Here is a 26,392-nt window from a genome sequence, read left to right on the forward strand (position 1 = left end):
AGTCATGCAAATTCCAGTTAACCTATGAGATGGAACTCACCAAGGGGATAAAACTATCACTTTTTTTAAAGTTTTTTTTTGAAAAAAAAGAATTAATCACAGTTACTGATTTCAAAAAATTCTTTTTGATGATCATTAGTTTTGATTTTTTTAAAATAAGATGTATGCCATGGTGTTTTCTAGTGGTCAAACCCTGAAAGTTTTGTGCAAGTAGTTTGATTTCTAAGTAACCTCTTCTTTTAATAGCAAAAAGGGAGAATTTGGCTTTGAAGCTTTGAAACAGATTAAAAAGACATGTTAATCAGAATTATTGGCATGCCTGTAAAATTAGATAGTGTCCATCTATAATACTTTTAGAAATTCAGTTGTAAGGTTATAATGTAGGATTGCCTACAGGGCCTAAGAAGACTATATGCTTTAAAAATGCATATTTGTATTTTTAGGCCAGCCTAATAAAGGTCTCATGCTTTGTCAAGTTCATGCCATGCTCATTTTAAAATGTGTTTGTATAATACAATATAGTAGCTGATGACAAATTTTTCCATGTTCCTCCAGTGGTAAGAGATACTTAAAAAATGTGCAACAAAATTTTATTTAAATAGCCTGTGGGTCTGGATAAAGTCCACAAGGCAAAGGAATCCAGACTGAAAGCTAAGGTTTGGCCTTTTCTCATTCCTTGAGTACCATCCTTTAGGAAGAAAAATGATCCAGCAATTAAAAACAGGGGCTTGAGAGTTGAGACAGATTGGGTTTTAAATCTCCATGTGTGTCACAGAGTTGCTATTTGCCTTGAGTAGCTTTCACTGTATGCCCGAGTATGCATTGTAACTTGGTAAAATGGAATACTTAGCAATCTCCATCTCTTAGGGAAGCTGTCATGTTATATTCATGCAGGGCTGTGAGAGGCTAATATAGCATTGTTTGCATGTAGTACTTACTGTAAAAAAACAAAACAAAACGAAACACCTCTATTAGCTAGAGTCCACGGCCCAATTGATGCTAGAATTCAAGATTTTTTTTTGTCTGGTGAATGAATTTTTCAGGCCAAATGTACAAAATAATGGATTTCTCTTTCACTGAAACGTGTAAGAGAGCCTGAATAATCAGCGAGACTTTTATAAACAGAGGAAGCCTATACGGCAATAAGATAGCAGACTTCCTCAAATAAAAAAGCTGCCGTTCATTTCATTCCCTAAAGTCTGCTTTCGCTAGCTTTTTTTCAAAAACAACTTCCAAGTAGTACAGCTCAACAACCTAAAACTCCTTAAAAGAATCGAGTATTAAAAAAGAAAAAAGCCCAATGTCTGGTGTACAAAGGTTGTCTATTAAAGGCGCACCCAAATTTGAGATAAGATTTTGTGAATTTTACCATTATCTAACATAGATTATATGAGCCAGCTTGCCATTGTCCAGATGTTATAGGAAAGTGCAAGTAAAGTTGATAATAACCGTAATACTGTGTTCTGATGAAAAGAGGAGCATGTTCCCAAAAACACGTCAACTCATTTAGGGGAGTATGGGGCCAGACTGGGAGAAGGAAAACTCTATATGAGCATGAGTGAGTAGGAGGGAGCAGGAAAAGGTGAAGCTGTTTGCCAAGCCAAGTGGGGCAGCTGCATCAAAAGGGATCTGTTGTGAGGACTGGAACGTGCTAGAGGTGACCTGGGGAAGCCATAATTGCAACAGCCAGTTCTTCTAACTGGACCAAACCACCACAAGCTCGCCCTCACACAAAACAACTGCAGAACTTTCCTATCTGCATACTGAAGAGATTGCATTGCTTGATATTCCTAATGCATACTGCTATTTACCAAATTGCTTATACAAAAAACAAATTGTGGTTTTTAATATGGACTACAGCCCTATAGCCATTATGGAATGCTACATTAAATGATAGGCTCTTTCGGTTGCACTTCACAATGTGGGGTTTGGCACAGTTGAGAACAGAGTTGACACTCTGGAGATTGTCTAGTCCAGCCCTCCTGCTCAAGCAGAATCAGCTAGAGCAGGTTGTTCAAGAGTGTTTCTAGTCGGGTTTTGAATATCTCCAAGGAGTGAGACTCTACAGCCTTTCTAGGCAACCTGTTCCAGTGTTCAACCACCCTCACAGTAAAAAAAAGTTCTTTCTTTTGTTCAGATAGTTTCCTGTGTGTCCTTTTGTGCCCACTGCCTCTTGTCCTGTCACTGGGCACCACTAAAAAGAGTCTACCTCCATCTTCTTTACTCTCCTGCATCAGATATTTATGCACACTGATAAGATCCTCCTGAACCTTCTCTTCCCTGAGCTGACCAGTCCTGGCTCTCTCATCCTCTCCTCACATGAGAAATGCTCCAAGCCCTTGATCATCTCAGTGGCCCTACACCGGACCCGCTCCAGTATGTCCATATCGCTCTTGTACTGAATGGCCCAACACTGGACACAGCACTCCAGGTGTGCCCTCACCTGTGCTGAGCAGAGGGGAAAGGTCATCTCCCACCTGCTGGCAATGCTCTGCCAATGCAGCCTAGGAGGCTGTTGGCCTTTGACATGAGGGCACATTGCTGGCTCATGGTCAACTTGCCTACCAGGACCTCCAGGTCCTTCTCTTCCAGCCAGTCACCCTCAGCCTTTCTTGGTACTTGGGGTTGTTCCTCCTCAGCTGCAGGACCTGACTTTTTCCTATTTCAGACTTCATGAGGTTCCTCCCTGCCCATTGCTCCAGTCAAGGTCACTGAACATTAAGCTCACATTTAGACCCAGGCTATAAAGAGTGAATAAATTCCTGTCCTGTGTTTGTATACAGCCTGTCTCAATGGTCTCTGTTTTGCAAATTGATACTTACTAAATGTGTCATCCTTATAAAATCTCACCGATCAGTATCTTGTTTAACATGTTCTAAACATGCTAGATAATGTGCTCATAACCTTTGTTGATAACCTTTTGTAAATGTTATGAATGTATTCTTTATATACAAGCTCATCTATATACCGTGAAGGCGTTCTGTATTTCTTGATTCAGCAAAAAATGTCGTTGGGACCCAAAATACTTCTAGTTCAAGCACAGAAGATAGGACATATGCTTTCACCTTCCCTAGTCTGTCATTTATATACAGATGTGAGGCATGTAAAATACTTCAGATAAATGCTTCCAATTACACTGATAAAGAACGTCAGCTTGAAGGGATTTTATAAATGCGTGTGTTATAATCCAGCTATTACTTGGTTACACATTTAATTTTCTAAGGTGCAGTTTATTATTTTTAAGCAAAATTAAACAATAGAGGACCACATTTTGACTAGCTAGAGAAGAGTTCCAAAAGGAAGTTTTCTAGATACCTTTATGCATGGCGTCTTGGATTATTAACTCTACAAATTCAGTATAAAAGGAACAATATTAAAGAAAGTTGTTAACAAGAAATTTTTCTCTCCACTTAATGCAGGGGGAATGCGGTATTATTTTGCAGGATGTGCTGATAAAGGGGAAAGCCCATTTAGTGATCTGCCGTTGTTTCCAAAGTAAGGAAGACCATTAATTGCCCTGTCCCCCCAATAAATATTAAGTTAAGCTAGGCTCAAGAAATATGAGACCGGTAATGGTAATGCATAATTCAGTGAACATTTAAATGAAGGGAGAGTCTAAGTGAAGGTGTTTGCCTTTTCTTCGATTCCTCTTTTGATTGCTAGTAATAGCCAGGTGAAAATAAGTTGTATCTAGTAGTTAATGAAAGAGGTGCAGTATTTGAAAATCTAGCACTGGTCTAAATTTAGTTGATTTTAGTACTGCATATATAAAGGACTTCCTAAAAAAGGAATTGGCGGCTACCTGCAGAGTATCAACAATGCATCAAGATCAAATAGAATGTGTCTTTAAAATTACAGAGTTACTTTCACAAAATTTTCATTTTAAATTAAAGTCAGTTTTTACTAATTATAATTCAGTAAGGTATGCTCACGATTTGTGTGCTGCATAGGATATCTGGAAGTGCTTGTTTTAAAAAAGATATCCTTATTTGTAAAATTTGCTTTAAAAAATCCACTAGTAGGACAAAAATTAGAAAGGAATTCATTTTTCTTGTCTAAAATCCTGTTAAAAAGAAAAAGTAACAGTAAGAGTAACATATAGCCTCACATTCACTTCTAGTGACCTAACCTGGATGCTGGGAACATAAAAGTAATGCTTATCCTAAGTTGAAGAAGCTGAGTATCGTTTAATTTCAGAAACTTTCAGAAGTAGCCTACTTTTTTTTTAGTTTGTTGAGCAAACAAGGAAATATTGTTGTAAATTTACAAGTAACTTAGAAATAGAATCGATTTCTTTTCTTTTCTTTTTCTTTTTTTTCCTTTTCCTTTTTCCTTTTTTCTTTTTTCTTTCTCTGTTAAAGGTATAATGTAAAACATGCTTATTCTAGTAAGTTGAAACAGAAACTCTAGCCTGCCTTCTTTGTGGATGCATGAATAAGCAGACCACTAGGTTGAAGTCAGGCTTCTTATTCACTCTCTAGCATGCTTGCTTGCACATTGGCTTGGCTTCAAGAGACAAGCTTTCAGTGCAAGCTCTCGGACTATGCTGTGGCCTGGGGGATAGGGCAGTTGTTTGGGAAGTGTGGGTTGGTAGTCTGACCTGTAACCAGTCAAGCAAACTCATCCCTTAGTTTTTATTTCTCCCTTCCTGATGCAGATTCTTGACCTTTCCTGTTTACTCATTGTAAAAGAAGTAGAGGTTCTTCAAAGGCAGTGGAGGTTGGGGGAGGACACTGTACAGAGCAAGCAGCACATCATCAGGCGTAGAATAAAGAGTTTCTTCCATGTTCCCAAAGCAAAGCGTTATTTTTCTCTGTAATGTTCTGTGTCAGAGCGAGACTCCAGATCGCCAGTGGTATCCCTTGGTCTGCCTTTAATCTGTCTCTGTATACTTCCTTCTTCAGTACCTGAATCTCAGATTAGTTGTCTGGGTAGCTAACTGTAAATAGAAAATACGACCCAATATGTGTTGGACTTTTTGGACAGGTCTGGAGGAAAGGGATATTTGGGTCATAGACCACATAGCTTTGTTACGATGAGTTTTAGCATTCTTTCAGGCAACGATGTCATTACCAAATGTAATTTTGCTAGGGAATCCAGATTGAAAGCACAGTAGGTTTATTTTTTTAAAAGCCCTCTGGTGGAAGACCATTTGTTTTATGCTAGCAGTTATTTCGTCGCCTGATGACTAATCAGCCCATGGATGGTTGGAGAGTTCTGTTATCAAGAGTCATGGAAAGTTGGCCCTTCGTAGGAATCTCACAGATAGTTACAAAAGGACATCAGGACAACATTCTCAGGCTTTGCTAGCCGGGACAGAATGAAAATGTGAGTGAATGTGATCATGATGCTGCAGTTTACTTACAACAGATGCAACTTTTCGAATGCTGCCCAAACCTTTGAGCAAAATGGAGTAGTACCAAAAAATCCATTACTGGCTAGAAGTTTCTACCACAAATTTGTAAAAGTGATTCACAAGTAACGTAGCCATAAGAAATAATAGGACTTGCAGTTTTAGATTATCTCATAGAATATTTTAATGCTACTGCAGTGGAAGAAGAAAAGAAATGACAGTAGATGGCCCTTTTGTATTTGTACTTTGGACATCCCTCTGCTTGTTCAGCCTCTACCAGTAATCCCTGTTTCACACTAACACAACAAAATGTGCTGAAGTAAATCAGTATCTGCAGCTTCCTTTGGCTGTTCCCCATCTCTCTCTTGCCCAAGTTTATTGGTTCAAGACAGAAGAGGTTTCCTATTCACCTGTCCATAATGTCTGTTCACGCTATGGGTTCTCTTTGACCTCTCCATTTTCTTGAAGAACAAGTTATTTGGTTTCAAAGGTTCATCCTCCATAATCAAGGCATAGCTACTGGCTCAAAAGACAGCTTGAGAATAAAGACTAGGTTTATAGAGGGGCTCAAGTGACAATGATGTTTAGTATCACTATGCCCAAATTTTACATACTGAGCACAAAAATCTGCACATCGAGTTAGGCAACTGAGCTCTTCAAACATCCTTACGTTGTGTTCTGTGTATTCTGGGCTATAACCCTGGGTTATTATGGGGATGTGCTGCATTGTTTCCATGGAAGAGAAAAGCAGTTCCTGAGATGAGTGCATGTCAGGAAAAAGAACCTACAAAAGAGCATTGTCACCACATCTGTGCTAGGTTATTTGCTGTAATTTGCATGTCAGCACTGTGACAGTAACATGCAGTAGCATGGGTCTGTGTTTGATCATAATCATGCAAGTGCTGGCACAACTGTATCAAGACTGTTTTGAGTACAAAGTAGAAACTATCCTGTGTTACATGTTATGCTGGGAGGTGCTGCATGTTCTACTTAATGTCTGAGGAGATGGCCATTCAAGGGAGACCTTCAGCGAGAGGATGGTGGTGACCATGGAAATGAGATCCATGTTGTGTTTGCCCTTCATTTGGTTCTGTGGATGGCCAACATGGGACAGGGGGTGCAAGGAAGAGGGTTGCCCTTGTCACCTGGAAGTTGGTCATCGCTAATTTCCGCCATTCTTTATCTGCTCAGTTCAGGGCAAAATGACACCTAGCTGCCTAGTTTGGGGGGCGCCGTTTGTAAGATCCTCAGTCTATATACTTCTGGGTAATAGACAGATGGTGACCCTTCCTTACTCCCTTTATTGACTCATAAAGCCATTTATGGTCAATCTGAACCATGGACAGGGTTTCTTTAGTTAGTGCATAATCGGTAGTCTCATGGATGTGGATAGTGGTTTTGACCATCTGAAGGGGAGACAGATGGCTGTTGTTATTGAGTCTGAATGCCCCCTTCTTCCTAAGGTCATATATACATGCTGTGTCCTGCATCTTTGCAAGAGAAAAGAGCAGCAGATATTGCATGGGTGCATGAAGTCTGTACTGAAGTGAGTGCAGCTACCACTACCAGCTGTGCCTCATTCACTTGGCTCTGAGAAGTAGAAAGGCCAAATCATGAAGGATGCTTTGGCTAACAGCTTCAGCATAATCTCTGACAGCTGCTTGCTGTAATTTGACATTGCACTTATATGGAATGTGAGCAGTAAAACTATTCCCCTCTTCCCTCCCTATGTTTCTTATTCTAGTTACTGTGTTTTTGTTTTTATTTTGTTTTGTTTCTTTCCTCCTTTCCCTTCTTTTCAACCTTTGGCTCAGTCTTTTAAATCTCAACACTATAGTTTCTGGTAGCCCAAGATTTTTTTGTTGCTGGTGTTGTCCAGCTCTGGAGGATGACTGCAGCCTAAGACTACAAGAAATTACTGAAAACAGGAGAAAAAACAAACAAACCCAATCTCACAAACTACACTCTGACATGTGGGACCTGAGCCCAGGGAAGGTGTTAGCCACCAAGTTACTCCAGTGGATGTGTTCCTAGCTGGTAGGATCTTCAACTTTGATCTTTCACTAGTTGTTTTTGGTGGCTGCTAGACATCGGGGAGTTTGCCTGCTGATGGGATGTATGTTACGTGTAGGCTGCAGGCAGCAGATGTGCAAAACCAGTGAATTGCTCAGTGAAATGTCTGAACTGAAAATACGTGCTCAGCATGCTCGCTGATGAAACCTCTAATGCGGCCCACATGAAGAAGTGAGGAAGCACCCCTCCTGCCATCACTGTCATCCACAAACTTTTGAAGAGCTGGCATTCATGTGGTAGGAGTGAGGACAGCTTAATGTTCAAGTGCTGTCTTTTTTTGGTTACAACTTTTCTATTTACATGCTAATTTATATCTCTCTCTTCTGAAACAGTCTCAGTGCAGTCCTCTTGATAACATTTTTTATTCTCATAACTTTTTAAAAATTATTATTATTCTTTTTATTTGTAACAATAACTGTGCTCTTTAATGAGCTATGTCTCTTAGTCTTTCTCTAAAACCAAACTGGAAGATGTGCTTTGCCTCATGCTCTGAAAGCTAACAAAGTTGTCTATTGTAGTGCTTACCAGCTGAGAGTGAATATTGTGAGTGCAAGAGATGCTCCCTTTAAGTATATAAAGAGCTAAAAATATGCAAACTTTAAAATACATATCAAGTAACAAAATCTTAACTTTAACCCAGAAATGAATAAACAGTGCAAATTGCAGATCATACACATTAATATATATACTTTTTTCATCAAGTGTAAGTTTCTGCCAAAGCAGAAACTTCCTAGCAAGTAGGAAGAGATGCTGTATAATCTTAACTTTAGAAAGTTTTAATGGTGTTTGCCCATGTAGGATGTGTTGTAATAACCTAATGGCAAAGTGACAAAAACATGAATAATAGTAAGGAAGCCTGGGTCTTAAAAAGTTTGAAACTTTGAATTAAACACAGGTAGTATGAATGTGCAGGGGGAGAGAAGCGGTTATGTTCGTAGTTGCAAAATTGTGTAAAATAGATGGGATAATTACAAACTCCACACAAAGGTGTACTCCCTCAGAGAAGAATACTGACAGCCATGACATCTTCTCCAACCCACTACCATCCACCAGATTGCATCTTTATTCCTTTGTAATGAAGATAACTTTCAGGTACTGTCAAGAGATTGAAAAACGTAGGCCAAAATTTTGCAAAAACAAGAGCCTGGTGCACGCTTGTGTAGTAATTAAGGGAATGGTTTAGACACTCAAGAGTTTGAGAGAACAGGTCATTTTTGTAAAACCTTGGACTAACTGTCTAGTTTGCAGTTTGGCAGAAATTCTGATTCAAGGACAGGTGCAGATTGCTCTTTTATCTCATGGGATGCTGATCCTGAAGCCTAATGACATATACAATGTCAGTTTGATAGTTTTACAGATGAGTGGTTCCATTCAACTGTTTTGGGATTGCGGGTAGAGCTTTAGCAGAATGACCAATTTTTCTCCCATTCTGATTGGGAACATGCATACATTAGTAAATATGCTTCAGGCAGCAAAATTAGAAAGCAGAAAAGAACATGAAATTGAATCTAAACGCCTACGCTGCAGTGTTAGAAAGCAAATAACCATAATATTCTTAAAATAGCTTATGAAATTTCAAGTGGAAAGGAGCTGTTTACAGATGGTAAAAAGACAAAAGCATTACTGACATTTTGTATCCGATGGGTTTTCGTAGCAGTTGTAAACTCTGCTATGTCTATAGCAGACTATTCCTTGAAAATTGTAATAAATTGCTTAGGCAGCTAAGGGGGATGTTACTGCAAGTAGTGTGGGGTGCAGGGATCATGTTAAAAAAACAAAAAAACCTCAGAACTCTCTGTTGGGTAGAAATAGGCAGTTTGGTAAATTTTACCAAGACAGAGGGTGAAAGAAAAAAGGGACCCATAGATCACGATCAAGCTAAAGCAGCCCTTCAGACCTTAGTTTTTCTCTCTGTAGGAAGGCCTGGATCTTCATAGCCCAGAGCATATCCTGGGAAGATTGACTTCTGTCATGTATTTATTTCATTGGTGCTTTTTACATTCAATTTCATACTGCTTTTGGTTTCTAATTATTTTGTCCCTGATGGACATAGTCTTATCATCTACACATCATTAGTTTCGTCATATGTACTGAGTAACCTGGGATTGAGAGCAGCAAGTACTCCAAACCAGAGCTTCCTCACAAACACAGGTTTTCAGTTTTTATCAAACAGGTTCTTATACAAATTAATTTGTTACAGCCGCTGGTATAATTGAGTATTAGCAATATTGCTGTGAATGATATATTTTTTTCTTCTCTAGATGACTGATTATTTTTAATGAGATAATGACTAAGTCACAAGCTGGTCACAAGCAGTAATGACGACAAATTTGTAAAGAAAAACATGCTATGTTTAGCACACGATGCTATACAACAGAATGCACATTTCAGATAAGCATTCAATATAGCAACATATTGACTTAACCTACTTTTATGTTCTAACACAAGACGTGTTAATCTGAAAGAAGTATTAGGCTGCTTCTTAAAAATTAAAAAAAGAAAAGCCTGAGCCTTCTAAGATCTGCTTGAGTGGGAAAAGTAAATACACTCTCCAAGAGCAGCATTTCATTCCCAATAACTGCTGTGACAGCCCATTTCACTGCATTGGGTCATTGGTCTAACCCAGAGTAAGATCAAATAGGCATCTAGTCTTTTTATTTTCAGCTATCGTAATTATGTACAGCATCAATTATTCATAATAAATTTCTTAACTGATAAAGCAGGGAAGATTTCTTTACCTCTCTTTCAAGATTTGTGTTATGACAGGTTAAACAACTAGCCAACTTGTAGTGCTCTGTATGTATGTCAAAACATGACCACGAAAGTGTGCTACTCTGTAATAGCGTTTGAAAAATAAATGTATTTAAAATCAATACAAAATATAACCTGGAAATAGTGTAAAAAATGAAAACCTGGCAAAATATATTAGTCACTGCTTATTTAATGTTTTCAGGGACGAGTTACAGCATTGCTATTTTCCTGATAGCATAGTGATCAGTTTAAATACGTAGATAAAAAGGGTTTTCATCTTCAGCAAAACAAAAACTGAGGTATTTATCCTCATATTTATCCACACGTTTATATTCATGTTCTTGTGTGGCAACTTGTTAATTATCAACTAATTAATTTGTCAAAACTTTTACTGAGTAGGTATTTATCCTTTTTTGACCTAAGTCAACAAGTCATGGTATTTTTTTTCTTTTCTCTATGTGCAGCCCAGGCTTTTGGGTTTGAAGAAATTATTTGTGGCTTCTTGTTGTGTAGTCATTAGAGAGATGTAACGTAGGGGAGTTTGCTATTTGTTGTTTTCTGTTTGAAGTAGCAATTCAATGCATGTATCTACTGGGAGATAGGTGTTGGTATGTAGAATGAAATACCCAAAGGAGAGGGGCTTTCCGCTATGCTGTTTTTGTTTTTTAGGGTATGTTATGTATTTATATGAATGAAATAGTTTACCTAGGTTCTTCATCTCAGTTTCCTTTGAAGACTATCCGAGGAGAGTGCAGAATCCTGTACAGCACTCGGAAGCGCATGGCATTGGCTTTGGAAAGGGGCAGTCCAACTGTAGTAGCATGTAATTATAGAAATACAAGCTCCAGAGCTATATCATAAGGAGCATAAGGCAATTATCCAGTATAGTTCTCAAAATATTGTGACTGTAAGGCTTTCCCCACTTTCTTGGTAAACTGTTCTGTAGTGAAGTAGAACTCATTCTCCAGACTGAAAATGGCAAGAAGTTAAGGAATCTGTAGAACCAATTAAACTCTTAAAATTCAGTTTGGACTAACTGCGTTTTAGGTCTATAAAGAAAACTGGCAGTGCTCCCTTTTGTAAATTTGCTTTTGTTTGTTGCATATTTTAAAAATGGGGATAATAGAATATGCTGGTTGCTGTATATTTGTATTTTTCTACAGGTATGTTGATGTCTTCAGGGATGGGAATAATTATGTGTATATTATGTTCTGATATAGATGGTTTTAAAATCTGTAGATGTAATTTTATTAAGAAAAAACCCCAATTATCTTAGGGCATCCCTTGTAATGTAGCTACTTTCCTCTACCAGCCTCTACTTCTCTTGCAACAGCCAAAATCATTTTCTTTCCCTTTTTCTCCTAGAAGCCTATAAATAGTGATGCTATAGCATCATCCCTTCCTCATCTTGGCTTTTCAGTCTCTGACTGCGGGGCTCCCTGACAGCATGTATTTAATACTTCATGGCTTGCTTCCTGCATTGTGCCCATGTATGCGGATGCCCGCTGATATATGCACTCTCCCTCCTGTGATATGTAGCCGCACTTAGTCCGTAGGGCACATACTCTCGCCAAGGAAACGTGCTCTCAGTTCCTTCTGGTAACGCACCCTCTTTGTACAGAGTCAGATCCCTTTGTGTGCAGACTTGGCCCTGGCAGGAGCTGTGGGTTTGACTCCCAAGGGAAAATCGACTTTTCGAGGTGAAGTTTAGGCTTCTTGTTAGTTGGTTTGTTACAGAATTTGACAGCAGTGTTGTTGCTGAACCTTTCAGGTTCCCTTGCACATGTCCCTTAGGGTGTACCTCTGTACGGCTGTCATTTACCCTTTCTCCGTGTGTCCAGGCCCAATCTATGTGTTGTTCTTGAATTTTGATTTTGATTAAATAAAGAAAAATCTTTTGAGTTGGATTTATTTGGTGAAGAAAATAGGAGGATATATCTTACGTATTTCATAGTGATTATTTTACTCTTCCATGTCTTCCATTAGCATAGCTTTCTAAATAAGCGTAGCTAACCACTTCACTGCAAGGGCTTTTTGTTTGTATTCTGAATACTGCTTGCATATTCCCTGGGCCCATCCCCTCTCCCTGTTGCTGTCACAGCCATCATGGCCTTTCGCAGAGGAAAGTGAGAACCGTTCTCTCAAGACCTAACAACTCCCTCCTTTGTCACGGACTCATTTCTTCAAACTGACATTGAACGTACCAGCCAGCGTCTGAGAACTGCAAGGAGGAATAGCTCTTCATAGTAAAGCAGCCCACTTCCAAAGTTATTCCAACTCAAACAAATTTCTCAGTGAGGCAGAGACCTATGTTTTACAATTTTATCACGTTTTCTGTAATTTCATTTTATGTTAAAACGTTGATTTTATCATCTGGCTAGATCTGTATTCTAGTAATGTCTCCATGTGCTTTTAGAGATTCTAAGCAAGAAATGACCGTGTACCTTGACCTCTGGTATCACTATAGACTGTAAATACAATTGGCTCTTAATTATCCAGCGGTAAATTATCGGTTGTGGACTGTCTGTGCCATTGTGGTTGTGGATTATCCATGCTGCTGACATTCGTGCTGGCACTGCTGCGCAAACACAGCTGAACCACTTTCAGAGCCAGCTCCAGAAGCGCTGCAGCTGCTTCCCCGTGGCACGGAGGTCAAGCGGAAAGCCTTGCTGTGCCATAGCTGCCGCAGTGCAGTGAGCAGCAATTCGGGTGCCCCCCGTGACGTGTCTGCAGAACTCGGTGTGCGGAGGCATCCGGCTAGAGTTAGTTTGGGGCAAGCCAGTTTTGTTAGCCTGGGCCCAGGACCAGCTGTGTTGAGCCTACAGCAGTGCTGGGAGAGGCAGACTTGCCCTTGTCAGGACTGACGGAGGGGGAACCCCATGGCCAAGAGCAAATGGTACTCGTACTGCCTTCCCTGAGATTCTCTGTGGCCCTATTAGTGTGAACGTACATTAAAATTAGTGTCTTACCGCACTTCCAGCTCAGACTTGACAGTGCTGTGAAACGATCATTCCTCCTGGAATAATCCTAAAATTGTGATGGATAGAAATTAGAGCAGCTCCAGAGAGGGGCCCATGAGTTATTGGATGCCCTGCACTGTGCTCTCCCATATCTGTGTTATCTTTATTATTGCTATTATCATTCTTATGCAAGATGTCCCAGTCTATCATCCTGGGTAATGGAGAGTTAAGCATACTTTGTCCACTTTGAGATATAATAATTTAAGTCTGACAGAAGCATGTATTTTAGAAAGGCATTCAGTCTACATTGAGATATGCTTTTTCTCTTGTTCTTATTAGTTCATTCTAATTAATAAGCTGTGTTGGAAAGGAGAAGCTCATATTAATTTGCATAATACAGGAATGCACTTGCAATAGGCATAATTCAACATCTTTCTAAAGATTGCTGGGCCTCTGAGAAGTGGCTGAGCTTGGAACTGAGAAGGTGAAGTCCATAGTGCAAGCAACGCTGAAACTTGGCCTAGGGATTTTGAGGTATTTAATATAGGTGATGTAATGAGAAAACCTAAGTGAAACAAGAATAGCTCCTCTGAAGTCATTACGGTTAGGCTAATATAATATCATGGGATGTGTTGAGAAGCAGGTTCTCAACCTCATGTGGAAATTTGGGCTATGTCTAACCCACTGACCTCAGTGATGTCCTGGAGAGTTTTAGCACTGTTTTGCCTTAAATAGGATAAAAAGAAATGTATGATTTAGCTAGGACTTTGTTTCGTGACTTCACTACTTCACTCTGCTCTGGGCACCTGTGCCTTCCGCTCCAGGATTACACACTGAGGTGCAGATACTATTTCTGTCTGTACCTGCCTTTTAAGATATATTAGCAGCATTCGTGTTCTGTATGGGTATGGTCTGCTGAATTTGAGGTCTTTAGAAATGTAATAGCTGAATTTAATTTTCTTTTTCTTTTTTCTATTTTTTTTAAGGGGGTGTAGCCCTTTGCCCTCTGAAGATAATTACAGGGGCTAATTGAAAGTGGAGCTAGTTGGAAGCATTCTTCCAATTTTTACTAATACTGAAGATTTTTCACTGATCGGCCAATCCCAGGCACTTAGAGCAGGCATTTTGGCTTTGTGTGTTTTGTTCTGAAAGATCACGTACTGGCATTGCTCTAGATGCGGCCTGAAGAGTCTCCTGATGGTCTCTGTCCGCAGGAGCTGGCAGCAGAGAGCCCGCTGAGCTCCTGTGGCTGAGCAGCACTGGGGCAGCACGGCCCGCTGTCAGGCATTTGCCCTGGTTTGCAGACCTGCAGAAGGCACAGCTTACACATCTGGCTGTGGGGTAGCTTGAGCATGTCCTCAGCAGCCACCGTTAAGTGTAACCTCATTAGAACCAGGGCTGGCAGCGCTCTGATGGTCTAGGAAGACTTCATGTTTAATGTCTCTGATGTATTTAATTTATTATTCTGTAATGGCACTAGTGTCTCTGGCAGTCTTTGAAGCAAACTTGACTTTGAGCACTTAAATTAGGAGCCTGCAAAAAGGGACAGCTCAGTGCTATGGGAAGGAATTAACTGGATAAAGAACTCGCAGCTATAGATCCTTTCTTACCTCTGTCATCTTAGCCCTGGTGCTCTGCGAACTATCCCATCGACCCCCATTTCTTCTTCACTTACAAAATGATGTTACTTTTATTGTCTGTTTTCCAGGGATGTTGTAATGACTGGTTAATGCTCATAAAGAATTGTACGAGTGAAAACATATCCAGAGGGGAAAAGAGCAATAGTTAGCTGGTTGGCAGTTGTCAGTGGTGGAAAAAATTAGTCTTCAGTGAGCGCTTCACATAATTCACTGTTGTTTTAACAGAATGTATTCTTAGTGACATTGTAACATTTTTGGCTGCTTTTATCATTTATGTGGTGCCAGTTATTTCTGTTTATTTACTTGGATCTGTATCACCAAAATACTTCAAAACATTTTGTGGTTCTGTACAGTTGTCTGAACAGGGATTTGCAAACATGAGCAAACATAAATTTCAGTTACCAGCAGATAACGTCTTAGATGATCGAACTTTATCGTTATATAGTCCTAACAAGATAACAACTGTGATATGTCATATAAGAATTGCTAACTTACTTAATTTCAAATGGTAATTTGATCAAAACTTTGTCAGGATGTTAACATCTGGGGTTTTCTGCTTTTTGCTTGTTTCTTTTTTTTTTTTTTTGCCTTTATTCATTTTCCCTATGCGAGTTTGTAATAGACTTTTGTTGCAACAAAACGGAATGCGAAGAGTCCTATTAATGCTAGAGTGACAGCACATACTTGAACAAGATTCTCCACTAACTGAAATACACAACTCGATGTGGTGCAGCACTCTCTCTGTTAGTCAAATAAAAGAGAAAATGTCAGTGGAAACGTTCTGAATGTGTTTGCCTCCCAGTTTCCCCCTTGTCAATAGGGTTTTTTTTTTTTTTTTGGTAGCTGTAAGTCAATACATAAGTAGTTTGGGGTTTTTTTTTGGTTTTGGGTTTTTTTTTTTCCCAGCCAGTTGTTGTATTGAGTCACTCTGAGCAACTGACTCTTAGCAATGTTTCTGTAACTTTTCGGATATTTTCCGTAAAGGGTTAACTTCAGCAGCTATGTAGGTACTCTCTCACACCCCTTCCCTTCCTGAGCATGCCTTCGCTGCAGTGTTACAGCGCTTTAAGTTGGCGTATGTCGGCTCTGGTGCAAGTGGGGTGTCCTTGGGTTGGCGGAGCCCACTGACCACTCTGCCTGGGTTTCCGATGAGACTGGGAGCAGTGCTCAAGGTGACTTACAGAGCACAACAGCTTTCCGCCATTCCTGAGCGCGGACAGGCATGGAAAGTCCTGAGAAGCTTCTCGCATATACAAGAAGAGAGGGAGGAGAGCTGCAAGCTGAGATGTTGGGGAATGGCTGCTGGAGCAGGATGTGAAGCCCCATTGCCTGGTGCTGTTTCTTACATCTATGTGTAGCTTGGGGCTTGAACCCATGGATGCAAATGCAATATCCATGTGGACCGTGAGTGGGATTTCAATGGTGCCCTCAGGTTCCTAATGCAGTTAAGCATGCCAAGACTGTCTCTTAACATGGCACTTTTTTGGGTGTAGCTTTCACTTGACCGTAAGGACAGTCACACTGGTCCCAACTTACGAGGCAGTCTAGCCCAGAATTCAGGAACGGCAGTGCCCGAGAAAAAGATATCTAGGGAAGAATATAAGCACAGACGAAGCAGGTAGTGTTTCTTCCCTCTGTACAGCCTCCAGTTTTCTGTGGTTTAAAGACTTAAGGTCCCAGGGGGAATGCTTAGTGTCTCTTGATGAATTGATCTGCCACTGATTTGTCCATTTGCTTTCGGAGCCAAGACTTCCAGCTCCTGACATGTCTGAAAGATAACTTACTGTTATTTCTTATGCCTCCGGCAAATTGCTTTTTAAACTCTGTTTTGGCCACCTTATTATGTTTATCCTGCCAGACATATAGTCATCTGGTTGATCATGCATCTACTTTGCAGTGAAAATACAGGCTAAACGCCTCTAGGGCTGATGATTCTTTGAGCCCTTCTTGTAAGCTACCTTTTCCATCTTTCTGGGCACCAAAGGTATATCACAATTTGCTACAAGAGAAAGAGAGAATATTCAGCTTTTTCAGCTTGCAAAGCAAAGAACTGTGGTGCTGCCTCTGAAACTCCCAGGAACACATTTGGATGACCCCAATGAGATCCCGGTGCCGGAGAGAAAGGCTTTACCTGGTGGCTGCTTGAACACTGAATGTTCACATGCATGACCTCCATAGAGCAGGCATAGCTCAGAGATGGTCTGTTTGCACACAATTCATTGTCAAGTTTCTGACGCTCTGGTAAAATTGTTCTCTCTTGCTCTTTTTTCTTTTCTTTTTTTTTTTTCTCCTAACAACAAGTAAATTGTAAAATTAAACATTCTTGCAGCAATCAGAAGACTGGTTTTAAAAGTTTATTTAACTGAAAGTACCTGGAAAAGGGATTGTTTCTTTGAAATAATTACTGAAACTGTCAAAGAGGTGGCGTCTTCAAAGCAGATTAGTTCTGTGTTGGGTGTTTTTTTTAAAGAAATATATTATTTATCATGTTGGTAAAATGTGCTGAGGTAGCTGTCTAGAGGAGTTAAATCTTCATATCTACACATAATATATAGAACTGACAGCCGAACCAAATTATCTTCTCTGACTTAGTGTGAGCAGAGCACTATATTATGCTTTCTTGTTAGAAATATGTCAGATCCCCAATACTTTCTTATGAGCACATCTGCTGAGAAGTGCTGCTGCTTTACGTAACTGGAGCTAATGGCACAGCCGTCTGGTGGTGAGTCTTGACTAGTGTCCTGAAATGAGTTTGGTCTGTAACCCTAGAGACAAAATTAACTATATTCTTTCTGCAGTTTGAGGAACTAAACAGTATTACACAACAGTAGTTGCATAATATGCTGTCTGTTCTAATAAAAAATATTTAAATATCTTGTTTTTTTATAAGAAAGTTCATTGAGTGTGAGTAGAACTTAGGTTTGAAAATAAACTTTCTACTTATGTGAATCTCTGGTTTATTTATATATATACTTGGGGTTTGTGATAGCTTATTCAGAAGAGGTATGCTTGCTCATGAATAGCAATTTGAATCACTGCAGTCTGGTTTCCCAGTGCATTTCTTGCCACTTGGACCTGTCACTACTGTGTGTGCTTGCACAAGCCATCTGTGACTCTGGTTCAGAATTTGTATCTTTGCTCTGGTTTTTTCTCCCTGAAGGAATAAAAAGTCTGTTTGCGTCTCAAGCTGTTACTGTCCCTCCTATTTTCTCAGCATTTTTTTTCTTCACCTCGGCTTAAACGTTCAAGAAATGCTGTCTAACTCCCTTATAAAACTAAGTGTGATAAAATCAAAAGTTCAGTGTTTTTCTTCAGTCAGTTCCATGTAAACATTAAGAGTGTTTTTGTTAAGTTGAATATTAATAACCATGATAAGACTATGCATTTTTAATGTAGTTGTTGCCCACATTTGAAATTAGGTCATTCAAATTTTCTTCTTACATTAAAGGCTGGAATAGAGTATCATATGAAAGTAGAGTTCAAGACCAGTGCTTTATACTGATTATAAGCAGTGTGCAGCTTATATTTGGAAGGCAAAACGTATAAAACTTTATTTTTTTATTGCTAGTATCTCTTGAAGAAGCTAGTAAGCCTGGAATTGAAATAGAGGCAAAAGATTAACAAAACTGTGTGTTTAAGATGTGTTTTGTGACCTCTACCAGTTGGAAACAAGATAGAAGTTGGATTGCAAATGTTTGCAGCACATATTTGCAGATGGTTCCAAGATGTCACTATGAACAGTCATTTGCACCATAAAACTTTTTTTTTCTTTTGTCATTGGTGTTAACTTACCTGAAGAGTTTTAAATGTTAGTCAGTTGAAAATCTGATCTTTCAGATAGAACTGTAAATTAGTCTTTTTCTGTATAGGAGTATCTTTGTTGCCAGATTTCTAATAGGTATATCTTGTAAAATTAAAATTCATTTTTTACATCATCTTCATCCAGGTTTGCATCATTGTGTGCAAGATGCCAATTTCTGTGGTCTCGATAAATAATGGAAATACATAACTAGCCAGACATGAACAGCAGAAAGTGCTTGCATACAGTAACTTTTAAAAAGCTGAAAATGCTCTTGAAATCTTCTTGGTGACTAGTTACCACTGCTCTTGCGATGCTATTTAAAAGTTTAGGTATACATGAAATTAATATGGCTTTCTATAAGCAGTTACAAATAATTATTAAACAATTTTTGTGGTTGTCACACTTTATTTAAACAAAGTATGTCACTGTTATGTGTAAAGCGTTATGTGTAAAATGTATTTAAACTGTTAGGAAAAGGATCTAATTGAAACTTCCCGTTTTCTTTCAGCTCCAGCTATAAATCGATTCACAAGACGGGCATCAGGTAAGGTGGATGAAGTTGCATGTTTCATTGGTTTACATAATAAATGAAAAATAATGATGATTGTGACTGTCATGTAAAATATAATATGACATTAATCAGATTTCTTTGAAGATGACTGACTTGGGTTTATTTCCAATTTGTTATCTGGTTTGCTGAAAAACATTGTCAAGGTTCCAGGTCACAGAACTTGCCTGAAGCCTTCCTGTTGCCGTGGAACTTACAAAAAAATTCAAGCTTTTATTTTTCCTTTAAAGAAAATAATTGTAGTCCTAACAGGACTAAGCTTAGAAAACATGAACTGAGGGTAATCGGGTACAGTGGTGTCTTGCTTATTTCATAGATAACCTGAACCAGCAGTTTGGTGATCACATGTGCCTGAGAAAACGCACAGCCCTGCTAACAGTCTCCAAATTTCTCCAGAACTGGGCTGGTTTGCGTACATGGTGCATTGTTCTGCTGTGCTGAGCTATCAGATCGGGTCCCAAAAGCAGTTTTGCCATGGCAGTGCTGTGTTGCGCTGCATTAGTATTCCTGCTTAGCTTGGTGCCACTTTGTCTATACTGCAGGTTAGCTGGGTTAGCGCTGGCTCTGAGAACTGTTTACCTTACTCCGTTACACCGTGTAATGGATCTCCCCCAAATTATGTGAGATTAAAAATTAATATTTTTGGCCTTTCTTTATCGTCCTCCTGTATCATGGCCTTTACATTTCATATTTGCAGGCTCTTTGTCCTGAAGCATGAGGCCCAGAACTTAACGCTCTTTTTGAAATAATATGACTCTGGAAGTATATAATGAGGTTCCTGATAGACTCATAAAGGTCAGCAGAACTGGAAATGTGATCTATATCTAGTCAACTCAGTGTGCTAAGTTTAAAATCTAAATGTAAAACACTTTCTATTTTCAGCTGCAGATCATTTTTAGTAAATGTAATAAAGTGCATATTCCGTAATCCAGAAAGTCTATCTAGATTTCTAGGTTTTCCTCCAGCACTCTCAGTCAGATAGCTCCTTGTCAATATAAAAATATTCATCAAGTTACTAAGGTGAGGACTGTACAGAATAAATGGAGGTTTGCATTTGCAGGGTTGGCGCATATGGTATGTAGCACACAGTAAGAAAGCGTAATTCCTTCCAAAATACTCTCATACTAACGGTTTTAGGTTTTGCTAACACTTCATAAGGTACTTGTAGCATGAAATGGAAGGGATGATTCGTAGCCGGCACTCACTAAGTGAGCAGAGATTTATGCAAATTGTGTTGCATGTTTTAAGCAAGGTGTTAACTGTGATTGATAACTGACTTTAATGAATGCAGTCTTTTTAAGAGATATGTGATAAAACTCGGCATTTCAGTGGAAGAGTTTGATTCGTTTGAAAAGCTAATGCTTGCTCAGAAAAAAATTAGCAGTTATTTTTAATGTCCCTTTGAAAGGAAACTAAGAACGTGTGCGCCGTCTGAAATTTCTGCACATTCATTGGGGAAAAATATAAATAATTTTTGTACGCAATTAATATCTAAAGTATTTAGAAATTTTGTGGAGAGCTAAAATAAGTGGAATTGTATAAGATTGTTTAGATGTAAATTGTTTAGATGTAAATCCTGTAAGTGGAATTCAGTTTCTGTTAAGATAAGGAAAGTTACCGTGCCAGTCTCGGAAATGAGCGCTCTTTGGTTAAGCTGCAACAAGGTAATAATGCAATCTACTGCATGTACTATTTTATTAATTTTCAGGGCAGCTTTAATAGTCAAAATAATTAGTTTTTCAAACAAAAAAAGCCATGAAAGGTGATAGTTCTTACTTCTTAAATGTTAAATAGCTACCAGAGAGATACAGGATGTTTTTTAAAAATTGATTAATTAAATATTAAATATGACTCAAACTATACTGATACCCAAACATTTTACAGAGCTGTTTTGTCATGACCATATTTTTAGATAGTGACTTTACTTTTTATTGAACAACTGTTTGGATACATTAAGATACTCAAGATACTTTGTAAATAGAAAAGCCAGATAGTAACTGTTTTCCGTGCTTTCCAGCTTTAAGCATTCTGTAGTCCGAGTTGATTCTCATATTTTGGAAATGAGAGGCTGACCAAAAGAAGAGTTTTTTGTTTGTTTTTTTTTCCAAATATTGATTTCTGTTAGTTGTAGGCATATGGAATGAGAGCTGTTTTAAAGTTTAAAATGTGCAAGATTTTTGATTCTGAAGTGTCATGGAAATTTTCTTGAAGATTTGCTTCTGATAGATGTTACTCTGAGTTAATGATAAATACTCTGATAGTTAGCTGCGGTATGTGCTTTGATGTTGCATCCGATCAAGTGATACTGCAGACTGATTCTGAAAGAGTGATTTTACTTTCCCTGCCTTTCTCACACATCTGCCCAAAAGCTATCTCGCCTCCCCTCGCGCAGGTCTTGGAGTCATGCTGCCGGAGGGTGCACTGATTTAATGAAAATAGCAGTAGGGCAGTTCATTGGTGTGTTGATTTTCATTTGGATCCCCAGTTGAACCATGCTGCGGCTCCCACATAACTCCCTCCAAAACACTGGATGTTGCATGTTGCATGCATGCCACCACAACGGTGGCGGTGGCGGCTGAGTTTAGCCGATGGCAGGACGGAGGAAGGGCAGCATCGCCCCGGCTGGTGGCAGCTGCACTGAGCAGAGGCTCCTAGACTGCTCTGCTAAAAGCTGCTCTTTGAGCTCTTGCAGTGATAAGGCAGGGAGAAGCCAGATGATACGCCTTTCTTCACAAAGAATACTAATTCACTACAGTGGATGTGTTGATTTTGATGTGTCTGTTATTCTATAGGCAATCTTTAGTATTTTACTTGGTGGCATAAGATCTAGCTGCTTTTCTAAAATGAACTAGAAATTAAGCCGCCAGAGATTAATTGCTGAAGCACCTGCTGAAAACAATATAGTAAGGCATTTATTATTTAACGACTGTTCCTGTTAACATGCTGTGAGTGTATTAATGTACTGCCACTGGTATATAAAGGATAAAGGAATAAGTAAGCTAGGGTCAATTAATTGTTCTTGAATTTCAATGCATAAAATGTATTGAGCTATGTAATTTAGTATGTCTTATCTGTCTGTTTATGTATATGTATGCAAAGTGTGTTCTGTACATAAAATACACATGTATGTGCATATACTGTAGTGCTGATGGCATAGCTACCTACAGACTAGTTAGTAATGCACTCCATTGTTCTAGGCTGAGTACGAAGAATAATAGATTTCATAGTCTTAAATAGACAAGGTAGGCAAGGAGAGGAGGCTAGAAATACATCATGCAGCTAGAATGAACAATAAGATAGCTGCAAATACTTTAATCCTGAAATTTTCTTTAAGATCGGGTGGGATTAAGATGAAGAGAAAGGAGAAAAAACATTGAGGCAATCGAGAGACGTGGTCAGGAAGAAAGGGAGGCACGGAGGTAGAGGCAGCATGAAGCTGAAGAGAAAGCTGTGAGTATGTTCACAAGGCGAAAAATGATGTGGAGATTCCTGAATGAGCTGAGCTAGACAAGAGGTGCAGTTTCTGAATACAGACGGGTGCTTTTTTGCTGTGGATGAGATTAATTTTCATCCATTTAAGTCTGCGATACCTAGGTTTAGAAAGCTAATGTGGTTCTGAGTGTTTGGAGGAGCGCTGGGTTCTTGCTTTTCAGCCTCTTGAAATGAGTCTTGCATAGAAAACCAGCATGAGGTTGCTAGAGAAATGAGTACAAATTCAGATGTAATAGATCCCACTTACTAGGGCTGTTTTTATCCATTTATTAGTATTCTATACAAGGGTATAATATAGTCTTAATTTAAGAAATAGATAACAGTTTATAAAGTTAATTCAGTTCTGTATCTGTTTAAGCTTCTAAAGCAGTGAAAAGAACCTAAATGTGGTTGCCATGAGCTGGTATTATTATGTTAAAAAGAATTGGTAGATAGGTTCGAGGGCATATGTGAAGCACGTCTTACAAACAGCAGAGATAAACCCCTCATTCCTCTCCCCAAACACTATCCAACTTCAAAATACCCTTTTAGTCCTAGTGGAAAGGAAATAAATGGCACTTTAATACATTATTCTCTCCACCACGTGAGAAAGGTGAGAGAGGTAGCTGTATTTAGTTTCTTTTTCTGTTTTGTTTTGGTGGGCTTTTTTTGTTTTTTTGTTTGTTTTGGGGGATTTTTGCCAGCTTCTCCACAAAGCTCTTAGACCAGATAATTTAAACAGGGCCAACAGACAGAGTATATAAGGAGAAAAGGGCTAAGATATAGTTGGAATGACTTTGCAGTCAAGGAGATGCCACTGACGTGGAAAGAACGGGAGGAAGCAGGAGAGGTGGCAACTCTCAGGCTCTCCTCCGTGGGTGCTGGTAATGACCACTGCAAAGAAAAGATAGCAGCACGTTATAAGTAAATTGAAGTTTACATTATAGACTTCCTGGGACAGTCATCAATCTCAGAGAGAACGAGAATGAGAGAAAATCTCTTGCGACAGTAGAGGACATCTCCATGCAACAATTTTTATTTTATTTATTTGTTTTTTAGTTTGGAACTTATAAATAATATTCTTTTTCTACTCTGGAACTTTTGAAACTAGGAAATATTTGCTGCCTTTACATACACTCTTAAGAACTGTCACTTTTGGGTAACTTTACGTGCCTGACTAACTGAAGATGAAGGGCTGAGAAAGAAGGCTGCTCTCAAAAGGAAACAGTTTTTTTATGCTTTTGGAAGGTGTGTATTAACTCATTTAGCAGGCGCTGCAGTTCAGAATATTTCACTGTGGAGATCGGATCACTTATGTACTGTTGTAATTTTTAAGTTGGGCCTGTGTTTAGTGGCCTGTCTTTTTTTTTCAGCTGCTCCTACAGTACACAAGTGACTCTAAGAATGAAAACTCCATTTTATGTAACTTTACAGATTTTATACTTACAAAACATCAGATCAGATTTACACCTGCAGTCTGAGGAGAAAGAAGGAGGTGCAGCTTTCTCTTAATTACCTGCGATGTCCGAAAGCCGTGAAACGCAATGGCAAGTGTCTAGCGCAGGTGAGAGTTAATTTGAATTGGCAGAGCAGGTCATTTCAGTTTGTTTCTGCTCGGGGCTTGCAATTACTTAAATATTTTCCAGCAAGAATTTCTGCTAGCTGGTAATATTGTCCCTTAATCTCAATAGGCAGATAACACTTAAAAGGAAACACATGAAGCTGTTTCAGTCACGTGATAAAATTTTCAGAAATCAGTTGGTTCTAGAAGCAAAACACAGTGATTACTTTCCAAGCCCCTCAAAGTCGTCGTTTTTATTAAAATACTAAATGCGCATGCGTGCACACATGGAGCGAAATACTTCGCAGGCAAGTTACAGGCAACGAGCCCTTCATAGCACCATTATTTATAATGTCGGAGTCATGCGGTGTCTTGTCAGCGGAGAGTTGCCTGTCGGATCTCCTCTCCGCACGACTGTGCAGCTGTCAGTTGGGAGCAATGCAATGCAGTGTCACCCCATCAGAGACTGGACACACATACACACACACGCGCGCGCGCGCGCGCGCGCTCATGACTGCCGAGATGGGGGCTCTCGGCCCCTGCGCTGACGTGTGAGGCTCGTGCGCCTGTGCATGCTGTGCCCTAGGTTGTCTGCTCTTCAGCACACCTCCGGCTGTGAGGAGGAAGGTTCGGTGCAGCCCTCATGAAAGGGAGTTTGCCAGAACAATTTATCTATCCCTCATCTCATCCTTTCATCCTTGTGCAAGGTGCCATTAGGAAGTAATGACAAGATAAAAGTTTTGGGCTACACGATTCTGCGCAGAGGTGTGGACTGTGAATTAGTCGTGCTTGCGGTGGCATTTACATATATCACTGCTAGTTTTCGGTTTAGTGATTTCTCCAGAAAATGTGACAAGCCACTTAAGAAACACCGAGAAATTTTACTGAATTTAGTCAGTTTGCGTGCTGTTACTGAAGGAGTTGTTAATTGCTTTCTGAAACGCCAAGCTTGGAAAAACGTAAATGGTACTAAATGCAATGGTTGCATACATGCTACTGTTTAGTAAGAGCAAATTGACACTGTTAGCCAAGAACAGTATATGCCACTAGGAAAGAAGGTAAAGGTTTGAACTTAGAAAACAGATATTTCATCTGTAATTTGAGTCTGTTTGAATTATACTGAGATTTTATTAACAAGATTGGTACCCACTTTCCTATGGCATGTTAAAAATTGTCAGAGAAAGAAGGCTAATTTAAATGAAATGATATTCCATTTTATACAAGAAGGCAGAAGAAGCTGGAGTTGTACCAAAAATAATGATGAAGAATGAAGTAACTGTAAACCCCATTTTAAACGCGCAGGTAGGAGAAAGTATTGTATAAGCATATCAAGTCATAGTGACAGAAGGTAAAAGAATGAAGAACTTATTAATAGACCTGTAATTCCAGTGTATTTCTTCAAGCAGAATTACTAGTTCTGCAAGTTCTGAATTCTGTTTCACCCCCCTCCAAAACTGAGTTCAGGTGAGACTGGGTTCTTCTTACGCTCTTCCTTGCATGCATGTAGTCGATACCTAATTTAAAATGCCCAGTCCTTCAAGTTTGTTAAATAAAAAGTGTTATCTTGCCCACCTATCTTGCCCACCCCCAATAGTATTTAATACGAAAACTCTGTTTGCACTGTGCTCCTAGAGCTTTGGGGTATAACATTGCATTATAGAGTACGGTTTAAAAAAAAAAAAAACGCATCTAAGCTAGTGGTGGCACATTAGCGTGGTATAGCGTGGCAGTTTGTGGGTTACTAGTGCTCACAGGAGCGGTACGTCTTATCTAAGTTCGCAACGCCTGCGGAAGGGATTGACAGGTTGTGCGCAGACCTCCACGTGGCTGCAGCCGTGCTGCGCTCAGACGTGTGCGGCGGTGCAGGTAGGCAGACGTGTGTAGCGCTGTGCGAACGGGCACAGCCTTCGCTTACTTCCTGATCCTTTTACATCGCAGTCATCGGCTATGTTTCACCCAGTTTTTTTACACAACTGTGCCTCTCTCACCATAGTCTACAGATAGCAGCTGCCTCAGTCAGTCATTGCTGAGAACAAATTGCCTTCTTTATTTTGTGATTTTGCACAAATAAGTTGTATAGCCTGTACTCTCCAGTCTTTACAGAGACTGTTTTCTTTCCTGATCATGGTCCCTCTTACAGTTACCATCACTGCAGTGCATAAATGCTTCACAAACACTGAAGAATTTCACAACACCTATTTCAATTAAAGAAC

The 26,392-nt window shown here is 39.4% G+C and overlaps 1 protein-coding gene across 1 annotated transcript in view; it reads left to right on the forward strand.

Moving 5' to 3' along the window:
• PRKAR2B (protein kinase cAMP-dependent type II regulatory subunit beta) overlaps positions 1-26,392 on the forward strand; it is a 102,031-nt gene that overhangs the window by 13,984 nt on the left and 61,655 nt on the right. The window contains exon 2 of the mRNA XM_068930342.1: positions 19,088-19,123. Within this exon, the coding sequence (XP_068786443.1) occupies positions 19,088-19,123 (36 nt within the window). The remainder of the gene's footprint in view (positions 1-19,087; positions 19,124-26,392) is intronic.

This window comes from Struthio camelus, chromosome 1 (assembly GCF_040807025.1).
Source record: "Struthio camelus isolate bStrCam1 chromosome 1, bStrCam1.hap1, whole genome shotgun sequence".
In the NCBI taxonomy this organism is placed as follows: Eukaryota; Metazoa; Chordata; class Aves; order Struthioniformes; family Struthionidae; genus Struthio; species Struthio camelus.